Source organism: Eulemur rufifrons, chromosome 6 (assembly GCF_041146395.1).
Source record: "Eulemur rufifrons isolate Redbay chromosome 6, OSU_ERuf_1, whole genome shotgun sequence".
Classification (NCBI taxonomy): domain Eukaryota; kingdom Metazoa; phylum Chordata; class Mammalia; order Primates; family Lemuridae; genus Eulemur; species Eulemur rufifrons.
The window spans coordinates 67,887,920-67,901,922 of NC_090988.1; the positions used below are offsets into that span (position 1 = coordinate 67,887,920).

Below are 14,003 nucleotides of genomic sequence, written 5' to 3' on the forward strand. Positions count from 1 at the left end.
GCCTGTGTCTCTTCAGTAGGCCATTCAAACTATTCACATTTATTGAAAGAATTAAGTGGGGTGGATTTCTGTTCATCTTGTTGAGTAGAACTTCGTTGCTTTTTCTCTCAAGCTATTGTGGTATCTTGTATCTGGCGTTTGACCTTTAGCTTGTGGGTGATATTACACTGGTGAGTGTCTACTGTGCTGATGTGGGAATAATGCAGTTCTCAGTACTTCCTGCAGGGCAGGTCTTGATTAATTGCCTCAGTGTTTGGTTATCTGAGAAAGACTTTATTTCTCCTTCATAAACAAAATTTAGTTTTGCAGGATACAAAATTCAATGCTGGGCATTATTCTGCTTGAGAAGACTGAGAATTGGGACCTGAATTCCTTCTGGCTTTTAAGGTCTCAGTAGAGAAGTCTGCAGTTAATCTGATGGGTTTTCATTTGTAAGTTACCTGCTGCTTTCTCCTTATGGCTCATAGGAATGCCTTTCGTGTTTATTTTGGCCAATCTGATGACTGTGTGTGTGTTGTGGCATTTTCCTCTTTGCAATGAATGTCTCAGGAGACCTTTGAGATTCTTGTACCTGGATTATCTAGATTTCTAACAAGGCCAGGGAAATTTTCCTCAATTATTCCCTCAAATAAATTATTCAACCCTTGTGTATTTTCTTCTTCATCCTCAGGGATGCCTATGATTCTTGTTAGGCTTCTTTACATAATCCCATATTTCTTGTAGGCTTTGCTTGTTCCTCTCATTTCTCTGCTCTATCTCTGTAACTGACTTAATTGAAAGGTGTTGTCTTCAAGCTCTCAGATTCTTTTTTCTGCCTGATCTAGCCTATTCTTAAAGCCTTCCGCTGTGTTTTGTAATTCCTTGAATGCATTTTTTTATTTCCAGAAGTTCTGTTTGATTTTCTTTAATATTTCAACTTCTTTAGTGAATTTTTCATTCATATTGTTTTTGTGATTTCTTTGTGTTGGGTTTCCATTTTATTTTGCATTTCATTGAGCTTCCTCACAACGCATGTTTGAAAGTCTTCATCTGTTTTAATATTCTGATTTTGGTTGGTATCCATTGCTAGAGAGCTGGTGCTCGGTTTTGGGGGTGAGCTTTCGCTTTGTTTCTTCATACTTCTGGAGTTCTTTAGCTGATTCCTTCCCATCTGTAGGCTGCTGTTGCTTCTTAATTTTGGATTTTCTTTTATTTAGATAATTTAATTCCCTAAATATCTTAAAAGCGAAAAACATCTGAAATCAAAATGTTTTCTTTGTAACTTCATTAACTTTCTAGCACTCTCATTTTCTGTATGAATTCTGCAGAACATACAGAAGCTATGTAGCTCATTGGGTGGTGACATACTTGGCTAGAGAATCACTGGACATGAAGAGCAAACTTTAAATGACAATAAAAGCAGGGAGGCAACATATACTGTACCTGCCCTTTAATTGAGGCCAGACCATCTTGCCTAGTCAATGTAAGTAGCTTGGTACTTGCCGCCTTTGTGCTACTTCTTGATCACAACAGTTATGGTTCAGTGAGGCCTAGAAAGGAAACAAATCTAGCAGGGGCTATTGGGAGGGTACCACCCTGGACCGTTCACAGAAAGAAGTCACTCAAATCCCTCAATTTCAAATATTTCAAAATTTAGATTTCCATTAGTCATAGCCCGTAGTAAATGAAATGACTTTATATGCTATAGAATAAATAATACTAAACTTCAACTTAAGATAGGTATGTGTTGTTTGCTAAATGAAAAGCTGGGCTTATTAAGGTTTCATGGATCTTTCCTAAAGAAGACCAATAAAGAAAAGAAAAATTATGCAACAAATTTTATTTAGCATAGTCAGTCCCAACATTCAGCACAAAAAGGTTACAGAAGATAGAAAGTGCATTAATAAAAGCCAGTCTTTACCAAAAGAAAACAGAAAATATATTATTGATTCAAAATATTTTACACTTGAATGATAAACCGCAATAACTTATTCTGGGCACCTACTGATAAGAGAAAGAAAGAGAAGAAAAGAATTTTAAGACGAGCTCAATCTCCAGCTGATTATCAGAAGTCAGTAGAGGTCACTGAGACCGGCAGTCTTTCTTGCTTTTTGCATTAGTGCCCTCAGCTGGAACTGTTTACGGGACAGAAGACGTACATGCTGGGAGGGGGGAAAAGTTTCAATAGTTTAGAATGGCTTCGTTCCAGACCTAGGCATGAAGTATCAAGACAGTTTGTAACCAAGTGGGATCTAAGAACTCTAACCTCATGAAACCTTACTTTAGAACTAATACCTCAGGGTACATGTGGTTTTTTAAAACTCCACCACACCATGAAGGCTTACTCAACAAGGAAGCACCACATTGCAGGATCTGGCTCAGGAGTTTGAGCTATATCTTGAGTTAACCAGTATATTAGAGAAACTTGTCCTATGATGCTAACAAAAGTTACCAAAAATAGTTGCTATAACTATGAAGTTCCCCACTTGGCTAAAAAGAAGGGCAAGGATGAACAGCACAGAGCCAGCTTTTGTCCCTAGTCCAGTGCCTGGCAAATAGCATACTGCTCCTGCATCTCCATGTGCATTTTTTCCTAAACCGTGCCACCCATGCAGGAAAGTGTACAGAAAAGGAGTCCTCTCTGGGGTCTCTCGTTTATATCCAGCCATTCATGTGCTTGCACCAGTTCTGAGGCACATGGTTTGGCCACATTCACACATAGTGAGATAGGCAAGATCAGCAAGTGACCTGACCTGACCAGCCCTGCATGTATCCTGAGGGTCCAGCAGCAGCTGGATCATATACTGAAAGGGTAGCTGCTATTATTCCTAAAGCCGTGTTCTCCATGACCCAACAGACAGCAGTAGTCAAACTGGGCTTACTAGATCTTAATGTTTGTACGGTAGCATTAAGCTGGAGGCAACCTTCATTCAAGAGGGATCTAAAGGGCAGCCCAGTACCTTGAAGGGCTGTTTGATCTGGGAAAACTGGTCTAAAATTATACAACTCTAAGAAAATTAACAGATAAAAAATGGTGGGACAATCGGTGATCTCAGTTTAGGTGATATGACCTGAAAGAACCAATGGGAATCTGATTGTGCCTCCTAATTCACCCAGGCCTAGTGCTGTAAGAGAAGAATCACATTCATCTTGATGGTAGGTGGGGAACTGCAGCCAGCAGCCCACTTTTCTTCTGCTACTCAGACCAATCCTCAGCACTCTAAAGGTGGGACGACACTGCTTCAACATACATCTCACTTCCTCTCTTTGGGATGATACTCTTAACCCACACGACAGAGAAACCTTGGTTTGTGGTTTACAAGGTCAGTGCCTCTACAACACAAGTTTAAAAATACTGGAAAGCAGAATGAGGAAGACATACCTTCAAGAAGACATCCAGGTCTATTACTCCTCGCCTCAAGGCTTCTCCTAGGTAAAAGATAGTGTCTTCAATAGCATTTTCCTCTGCATACAGATTTAAAATCTGTTTGTATAGTGGGGCTGTAGGAATGATAACTTCATCAATATCATTGTTTTCAGATTGATTTTCCATTTTCTCCAGAGCAGAACTGAGTTCTTCGTCCTTCTTTTTTAAAAGTTCTATGTTTTTATCAACCTCAGCCTGAAAACAGAACAGTCCAAGCATGATGGCTTTATACAAATGTACATAATTACCTACTTGTCAGATAGCTACAACTCAATTTCACAGAAAAAGACTGGCTAATAAAGCAATGTTTAAACAAGTCATGGATGAGAATGTTTCAAGTAACACATTGGTCAAAAACAGAAGAAAAGGTGTGCTCTAATATGCTGAGTGAAAATAGGATAATGGTGGAAATACCCTGGGCTAAGTGCTTTCAGTGACAGTGACAAACTTGTCACTTAGCACAGTGGCAAATGATTACAAACTAAGCCATCAGATAAAATACTTTGCAACAGGTTTCCTTACACAGAAAATCATAAAAGAGGTTTTTCTTCCTAACAAGTGGGCATCTGCTACAAAGGAATAACTTTCCCCAGTCTATGCAGAGGATTCGACGCACAGAGCGAGCCCCAAACACTTGTATTCTCCTTACAAGATACTGCGGGTAGTGGCTGTAGGCTCTGAAACATACTAGTGTCACTTTCCTGGAACTCTGAACCTCACTTTACACACTAGAACAATTTTATAAGGCTGTCTACATATAAATCACTTCTCACAAAGACCTCAAACTTCCAAGAACTAAAATGAACATTTATCGGAATAAATTCTCCCTCATGGGGATGAAAAGTGGAGAGTGAAGCTGGCGCTGCAGTTATGCCAGTACCACCAAAACACAGCAGTCTGCTATGACCATAAGAAAGCTTAAGAGCTAAATTTGCATATGTTTATACACAGCTCACAAGTCAATCAAATTATCTCTGGAGTATTAAGTTAGAAGGTTTGCTGAAGATACTTTTAAAAATGACTCACACAACATTTGGAAACAATAAAATAGAACTATCTCTTAAGTCTGCACCAAGGGTCTAGATTTTTTTTTTTTTTTTTTTGAAAGAGACCAGGTTTCATCCTGTTGCCCAAGCTAGAGTATAGTGGCATGATCAAAGCTCATGGCAGCAACTTTGAAAGCCTGGCTCAAGCGATCCTCCTGCCTCAGCCTTCTGAGTAACTGGGATTACATGTTTGTGCCACCACACCCAGCTATTTTTAAATTTTTTTGGGAGAGGTGGGGTCTTGCTATGTTGACCAGGGTGGTCTTGAACTCCTGGCCTCAAGTGATCCTCCAACCTTGGCCTCCCAAAGTTCTGGGATTACAAGCATCAGCCACTAAGCCCAGCTGATCGCAGATCTTTATCACGGCTTAGAACTCTCTAAAATTCTTAATCCTGGTAAGTGTCTGGCAACATCAAGAAGTCAAACAATCCTCCTTTGGGAGGAAACATCATTTCCTAGGGTGATGGTGCAAGCAAAATGCTTTCAGTATTATTCACCTCCCAATCAAAGACCAAATGCCAAACAGGGATTCCATTTTTAATAAAGCTATGGAGATCTGTATTCAAACGGCTAAAGACACCTTCAATTTTCTGAACTCTTACTATACCCACAACATCCAGAGAACACCTAGAACACTTTCCTCCCATGGCTATAATTCAGTCCCAAAATTGCATGTCTTCAATGAGTTACTTACTACTTCTTGGTCTAAACGAGTAACCATCTCTTCCAGTTTCTGGTGACCTTTCTTCAGGTCTTCCTCTGTTCGTTTCAAGGCATTAAGCTCTGCCTGAGCACGATCCATTTCCTCCTTCATCCGCCATCTCAGTTTGTCACTGACCGCTGAGATGAGAGAAGCTCGGATGGTGTCCTCGCTGATTGTGCCATCTCTACTGGGACCTGCAGGAGACAAAGGCAAAAAACACCTGCTTATTTCCCAAATTCTTTCTATTCCTCTCACAGGAACCTTCAGAAAACAGGAAAAAGTGAGCCCACACTTTCAAAACAGGAGACAAGAAAAAGGGTTATGTGTTAAATGTTATTTCATCAGAAACAACATAAACATCTGAGTTGATTCAGAAATACTTTCTCTGTAAGAGATTACTATTAATCCATGTTTACCCACTTTCCCTATTTACTGCCCAAACAACTCGCTATTTTCTGAATGAGGCAGAGGCTGTGTCCCTACAGATTACAGTTATTCCTAAATCTCCAGCAAATGAGCCAATACATTTATACCAAGGAAAAACATTTGACTCAGGTCAAGTCCATCCGCAGGACTTGTGCTTAGTCACAGGAACAGCAGCCCACTGTAGAGGCAGTGAGAGAACTGGGAATGGGCAGTCTCCCGGGTTAACACGCCTCCTCCTCCACAAGACTTTTACTCCTATACTCCTTACCAAAAGAACAGGATAGAACAAATGAGCACAAGAGAATGACATCCAAAAAATTCAACAGCTGATAAATTTCTGTTTATTCTCAGATTCTTTACTATTCTTTTTCAAATGTCCCTTCCTAATCAGCATCTTATATAATTTCCTTGCGCATTTCAGATCAAATAAACTTATCCCTCAGATATTTTCTTCAAAAAGATCTCCCTTTAACATAAGTATAGATATTCTTTATGACTATGAATGTTCTTCAGTTGTGGTCCTAAATAAGCAAAAGTATAAATGACATTTTGACGTACAATTGATTATAGAATACCACGTGGGGACATAAGTATATTTAATCTTAATTGCCTTTATTCTTAATTAATATAGTGTATTGTATAATCTGTGGTATTTACACTCTGGGGGGGGATGATTAGGGGGGTAATAATGAAAAAAGGGTAGGAAACACTGCTGAAATCCATCTGTGATTTTGTTTTCCAGCCAGATGCTACTATAAACTTCTATTTGCTATTATTTCTATTCTGTCCCCATCTCATTCTTAAATTTATGGTCTACATTTGCTACATTTAAATTATGCTAATTGCAATCTATGAAAAGCAAACTTCTGAAAGCCTGGCAAATTACTCAGATGCTCTACCTGCTAGATCAGCAGTCCCCAACCTTTTTGGCACTAGGGACTGGTTTCATGGAAGACAATTTTTCCACAGATGGGGATGGGAGGAAAGGCAGAGCTCAGGCAGTGATGCAAGTGAGGGGGAGCACTGTAAATACAGATGAAGCTTCACTCGCCCGCCCACCAGTCCCCTCCTCCTGCTGGGTGGCCAGATGGACCAGTACCAGTCCATGACCTGGGGGTTGGGGACCACGGTGCTAAATGATCCTGCTTTTTTCCGTAACCAGCTGTACCTCTCCCATCAACAAACTCTTTAAGCCATTCTAAACTAATAAAAAGAGTTTAATGCTCTTGAGTATCAGATCCTATCTTCTCTCTACTATTAAATTATCTCTACTATTAAATTATGGTTAAAATTCATCTCTGCCAATGATTTTTTCTCCATTAAAAATAATTAATTCTCCAAACACCAGGACAACTAGAATCTCTTCTTCTTCTTCTTTTTTTTTTTTTGAGACAGAGTCTCGCTTGTTGTCTGGGCTAGAATGAGTGCCGTGGCGTCAGCCTAGCTCACAGCAACCTCAAACTCATGGGCTTAAGCGATCCTACTGCCTCAGCCTCCCGAGTAGCTGGGACTACAGGCATGTACCACCATGCCTGGCTAATTTTTTCTATATATATTTTTAGCTGTCCAGCTCATTTCTTTCTATTTTTAGTAGAGACGGGGTCTCGCTCTTACTCAGGCTGGTCTCCAACTCCTGACCTCGAGCAATCCACCCACCTCGGCCTCCCAGAATGTTAGGATTACAGGCGTGAGCCACCGCGCCCGGCCTAGAATCTCTTCTTAACAGTTCTTACTGTATCAATTTAAAAACATTTTATGAAGAAAAGTACTGTACAATCCTTATTATGCAGCTAAAATACTAAATACTAAACATACAAGTGGCAAACTTTTGGGGAATATTTCCTGAAACCAACAGAATTAGTTGACTTCTAGGAGGAGTCCTAGAGAAGAGTAATCCCAGGGGCCCAGATGGTTTTACATCCTTAGGAAGTGGTTTTTTGGAAACTTCTTTTCTCTTACACCTTCTGCTGGAATGTAGAAGAAGGTAATTATTGAAATTGTTTATAAATATATAAGAGCTCCAAAATAAATGGTAAGGTGATAATTAAATAAAGTGAAAGAACTAAAAAATATCTATCTGAAAATCAGAAAACCAAACTTCTAAATTTCTTTTACTTTGTGGTTGGAAAGGGTGTTGAAAAGTGAATAATAGAGTGAAACATTTAACGTTGTGGTTTCAATACTATCTACTGCTTCGATTTATTCCAATAGTTCTGCTGCAGCAGCCACCATAATTCAGTGCTGAGCCCCTTCAGGAGTTAACAGCACCAAATAAGTTCTTCCCAAGACTCTCCATCCAAAGCCATTAACACTCAAATTCGTAACCAAGCCCAGGTAGCAGTCGCCTGGCCTGTAAAGGTCGCAGTTCACCTGAGGGGCTAGAAATGCCAAGATTAGACCTAGTTTTACCTCTATCACACACAGACCTTATTATAAAGTATATCTAAACTTATTTTATTCTAACTACTTTCTAAAAAGAAGAGAGTTGTTGTAATTAAGATCTGAAGTATGAAAGTCAAAAAAAAAAAACAGATTTTTTAAAAGTCAAAAAATAAAACCCATTAAAAGTTCAAAATTCAGTGAACCTTGCCATTTTAGGAGACTTTAGGTAAACAAATAAGAAAAAAATATTTGGTAGAAGATTCTCATCTAGTTATCACTTTGCAAACAATTTTTTTTCTCAAATGTCTTAGAAATTGGAATATTCTCTATACCTGCTATAACAAGTCTTAGATTAAGAAGAGTTTGTGGCGAACTGCCATACCTCAAGTCCCCACCCACTGACCTTTACCCAGGCAGAGTCAGATTTCAGAAGTGCCCTTCTACAATTCCAGATCAGCAACTGACAAAGTAAAACAGACTTTGAGAAACAATCCTAAGCAAAACCTCATTTAAATGTCAGGTAGGATCTGATCTCCAATTTAATCTTTAGGAAATAAGACACAATTTTCTAGTATTAGGAAATCAATACTCTACCCAATGGATCTGAAAATTCACTGAATAAAATTAGGCCAGTATCTTCAAAGTGCACTAGTATACAGTACCTGATTTAAAGCCATATCTAAACACCTAAGACAATCAGTTTTATTTATATCCTAACAGTACTTACTGATGATCACTACTTTGTAGAACTCAAAAGAGCTACTTTATATTAGAGAGAGAATCCATGATAACCCCAAAGGAAAATATATGATGACTGAACAGTAATTCTCACCCCTAACTAGCAAAAGTGAATCACTTGCCAGCATTTTTACTTTTGGACGTGAGTTACTCAGGCCCACATAATGGTCCTTGGTCTGGCATTTGTGCTACACAGCAAACTATGGAGCCTAAGCAATCCCAGTTTACTGACCATCTGCTCAAAAAATGGATCAAGCTCATATGAGGGCTATTTTCTTTCATAATAAAAACAAAAATAGATCAATCTCTGAAGTTGGAGTAACATTTCAAACAACTATATGAGCAGAGGAATTTTGATTTGCGCTATTAAGTGCAAACTCTGCAAATTCATCATACGTTTACAAAAGGCCTTTATAGTCTACAAATATGTAAGCTTCTAATACTACTGCCAGGTCATGTGCAGACTATGGAACTTTTCTTTCAAACAAATCAGAGAGCCTCAATTTATCTTTTAAATTGTGATGCTCGGCCAGGCATGGTGGCTCATGCCTGTAGTCACAGCATTTTGGGAGGTAGAGGTGGGAGGATCATTTGAGGCCAGGAGTTTGAGATCAGACTGGGCAACACAGCAAGACCCCATTTCTTTAAAACAAACAAAAAAAAATAGCCAGGCATGGTGGCATTTGCCTGTAGTCCTAGCTACTTGGTAGGCTGAGGTGAGAGGATCACTTGAGCCCAGGAGTTCAAGGCTGCAGTGAGCTCTAATCATGCCATTTCACTTCAGCCTGCGCAACAGAGTGATGAGATTCTGTCTCTGTCAAAAGAAAGAAAAAAAACAAAGCAACACTCTTTACTTAAGCTATAGAAAATTTCTATAACAACAATCAATAAGAAAAAGTTTAAAGATATACAGCAGCAGGTTTACATTTCTTGAAAATAAACACATACTACAAAAAAAGGTTTAAATTAGTTTACATAAAGATTCAAGTTTTCAAGAGTGGAGGTAAGTAGGTAGGTATGGGCCTCATTGAAATAAGACACCAACAAATAACTACTTCAAAAAAGAAATGGTGTGACAAAATCATTCAACTATCAGAATAAGTCATAATAGATACAAGATGCTATCTGGCAGGCATAAGCAAAAAGGCCAAAAAATCTGCAAGAGTTAAAATTCCATCCTTAAAAAAATGGATCAGAATCAAAGTCATTCCTTAAAATTATTTTGTGAAAGAGAATAATTTAAGCCTCTATCACGTTAGAGGTAATCTATAGGAATAACCACATGAAGTCAAATGAATCAGCTTCTCCCACCTTTCATTTATTAAAATTTAAAAATCCATTGTTAAATTACATTAATGGCTTCTTTTAAGCTTTCAAATCTTTCAGATTTCCATGGCTAAAAAAGCCTTTAATGTTTAGCAGAACAAACTCTCAGCATTTAAATTTCATTCATGACTCACTGCCCAAGATTGGGGGAAAATGCCACTTAGAAGATAATGGCACTGAAGATAAGGCAGTCTGTGAAAGATTGTGGAGAAGAGGCACCCACACCCACACACAAGCAAGTATGCACTAGTGCACCCATGTGAGCGGGGTGCCTGGGTGCCACATCCTGAAATGACATTTCTGTAAGCGAGACTCATCAGTCCAGCATGGGCAGAGAAGGAAGAACAGCAGTAGACAAGAAACCCTGTCATGTGTACTAGCTTCTAGCCTCAAAGGAATGTTAACAGGCAAGCTTTCTTATTTTTCTTCAGTTTTTCCTTTCTCTTTATCTAAATATTAAATATGGACCAAAGAATGAAAAATACAGAAACAAAACCATTCAGTTGCAGCATTTACATGGTTTTCCACCTTCCACATTTTAAACAAGACTTTTACAATGGCAAAACTGGTTTCTCAAGTATCTGTTAATAGAACCCTTCCAAACTTAACTGTTTCTGATCCTGGCTTATGATTTTTTTTTTTTTTTTTTTTTAGCAAATCTCAGACCTGTGTGAGATATATGATTTTTATAAACAAAATCTTAAAATTACATTATTAAACTCGGAGGTTGAAATATATAGTACTTAGGAAGTTTTACCAAGAAAAATTCTGTGGTAGGGATTGGCTTTAATTAGGGATAAGCACCCATTCTTCAATGCTGCTGCTATTAAACTGCAACTAATCAAAATTCACACTGTATGTATGTTAAAGACCTAAAGTCTAGGATTCAGAGTTATAAATCAACTATAATTATCTACATAGCCTCCTGAAGTAAGTCAACCTTCAAAAGAGAAGTTTTATACTCAGCTGGCACCAGGATTAAGAAATCACTAAATTCTTTTAAACCTCTTCTTTTTTTGACAGAGGTGGGGGTGGTAATGGTGGTTAAGAAACTTCATAGTGTTTTCACCTGGTGCTCATACTCATTCTTTTTTGGGGATTAAATACATGAAACTGTTTAAGAAGATACATATTCATGGACAAAACAGGTTTTCTTTTGCTCCTACAGTAACAGGAAAGAGGATTTTGTGTTAAGTTTCAATGCCTGTTACCAGTTAGATTATTATTATTTTTTCTTTTTTTGCTGTGTGAATAGGTTTGTTCCTTCATTACTCACTTATTACCAAAGTAGGGATGAATTAACAAATTCAAGATCACAGGTAAGTAATTTTTCAACAGAAGCTAGACTATGGAAAAAGTCTTCAAGAGCTCTGGTTTTGAGGTTTTGTAGAAATTAGTTTTGTATGTGTAAAATCCATTTTAAAAGCATGATTTTGGTTTGCATATGCTGAATGGCTGTAGCTAAAACAGAATGATAGTGTTTTTGTGTTTTGCTTTAAAAATATACTCCAGGCCAGGTGCAATGGCTCATACCTGTAATCACAGCACTTTGGAAGGCCAAGGCAGAAGGATCACTTTAGATCAGGAGTTTGAGGTTGCAGTGAGCTATCATGATGCCACTGCACACTAGCCTGGCCAAAAGAGTGAGATGCTGCCAAAAAAAAAATAAAAATAAAAATCCAAAAAATATATAAAAATCCAAGTGGGTATGGGACAAATGACAAGATAAACCTTTTCTAGTGTCAAAAACAAAAACACAAAAAACCCCAAAAAACTATTAAAAGTACACAGCATGTGTGTCAGCCCAGAAGATGCTCAAATGACCACATATCCAAACCTGCTTCTGCTTTCTTCTGGAATCTGCTATTAAGAGAACACAAACAAGTATTAATGTTGTCTCCTAAACTTATTCTTTATAATTGGTGGTGGTCTAATAGTTTTAAAGTCAGAATTCAAGTTTTCTTATAGTTTTGGCAATGCAAACTTGGTGAAAGTTATATGCCTAGTTCTAACAAAAATGTTTTGCTCTTAAGAAACATATGCTTTAACTTGGAGAAAACAGAAATTTCAATTTTAAGTTTTTTAAAATTTAAGCTTTATCCTCAGGTATCAAGAAAAGAAAGTTTACCTTCTTTCTAATGCTCTTATTGGTAAATAATGCTGGCAATGGACAGAAAAATTTAAGGAAAGTTGTCCAAGTTCCCTATCTTTTGCCACTGGTCTTTCAGTAGAAAATGTTTGATCATCATTTGCAAAGATGATATCCAAAAAACACCCCTGTACTTACGATGACTTTCTGGGAAGAATTTAAGTTATGGAATACAACTTTTCCCTCCCTTATATGATAGTTAAGTTCATTAAAATATCACTATAATTACTCAGACCTGACTGAGAAGCAGCAGACCACCTACTGGTTTTTCATTATTCAACAACTACGTTTACTAGCTTACTCAACGCCCTCGGTGAGCTCCAATCTCACGAAGGGCTGGTTTTAAGTCAGGTTAGGCTGCAGGCTGTTAATCTAGGTCAATGGTCCCCAACCTTTTTGGCTCCAGGGACCAGTTTCATGGAAGAATTTTTCCACAGACCAGGGTGAGGTGGGCTGGGTGTGTGTCGGGGTGGCATGGAGCTCAGGTGATGATGCATGCACTATTTCCTAACAAGCCATGGACCGGTACCAGGCTGCAGCCTGGGGGTTGGGGACTGCAGACCTAGGTAACAAAAAAGCTATAAAATGAGATGATAAAATAAATTATCTGATTTTCTTTTAAATGCTTTGCAAAACCTACACTGACAGGAGTCAGAAAGAGATATTTAAGGTCCCAAGGGCCTTCGTTACCACTTTTTCAGAACAGGCTGCTGTAATGAATGCAATCTCTATTACTTCATTTATATTTTATTTTATTTTTTGAGACAGACTCTCGCTGTGTTGCCCCGGCTAGAGTGCCCTGGTGTCAGCCTAGCTCACAGCAACCTCAAGCTCCTGACCTCCAGCAATCCTCCCGCCTCGGCCTCCCAGAGTGCTAGGACTATAGGTGTGAGCCATTGTGCCCTGCCAATTTTTGTTTTTTCACTTATCTAATTTTTTCTGACTCCCGTCCACCCCTCTGTTATTTTTGTTGCCTGTGCTTTTAAGGTCTTAGCCATAAAATCTCTGCCTAGGTCAGTATCCTGAAGTGTTTCCCCTATGTTTTCTTGCAGTAGTTTTATAGTTCCAGGCTTTACATTTAGGTCCCTAATCCATCTTGAGTTGATTTTTGTATATGGTGTAAAATAAGGGTTCAGTTTCATTCTTCTGAATATGGAAATCCGATTTTCCCAGCACCATTTATTGAAGAGAGTGTCTTCTCCTCAGTGTATGTTCTTGGTGCCTTTGTTAAAAATCAGCTGGCTGTAAATATGTAGATGTATTTCTGGGTTCTCTATTCTGTTTTATTGGTTTATGTGGTTTTTTTTTTCTAATAATATAACTGTAGCCTTGTAATATATTTTGAAGCCAGGTAGTGCGATGCCTCTAGTTTTATTCTTTTTGCTCAGGAGTGCTTTGGCTATTTGGCATCTTTTTTGGTTCCATATGAATTTTAAGACTGTTTTTTTCTATTTATGTAAAAAATGCTATTGGTATTTTGATAGGGATTGCACCTAATCTGTAGATTTCTTTGGGTAGTATGGTCATTTAACAATATTAATTCTTCCAATCCATGACCATGGGATTTCTTTCCATTAGTTTGGGTTAAGAGGTGGAGTCTTTACACTTACTTTAGGGCATGTTTTTGTGTGCTGATGAGAGCAATCCAGTAGAGAACAAAACTTGATAATGAAGAGAGGAGAAACTGTTGAAATGATGCCTCTGAATAGTAAGTTAGAGAGGATAAGATCTAGCGGAGAAACCAGTTTTAGATAGAAGCAAAGATAGCTGAGCTATGGTAATAGGGAGAAGGCAGATACGGTGGTACAGGTTGGGAGGTAGGTATA

The 14,003-nt window shown here is 38.3% G+C and overlaps 1 protein-coding gene across 1 annotated transcript in view; it reads right to left on the reverse strand.

The window, feature by feature from the left end:
• Positions 1 to 1,804: 1,804 nt before the first annotated feature.
• Positions 1,805 to 14,003, reverse strand: part of TSG101 (tumor susceptibility 101) — a 35,797-nt gene continuing 23,598 nt past the window's right edge. The window contains exons 8-10 of the mRNA XM_069469677.1: positions 5,148 to 5,350; positions 3,362 to 3,601; positions 1,805 to 2,141 (exon numbers count right to left, since the gene is read on the reverse strand). Coding sequence (XP_069325778.1) covers positions 2,052 to 2,141; positions 3,362 to 3,601; positions 5,148 to 5,350 — 533 coding nt within the window. The 3' untranslated portion in view covers positions 1,805 to 2,051. The remainder of the gene's footprint in view (positions 2,142 to 3,361; positions 3,602 to 5,147; positions 5,351 to 14,003) is intronic.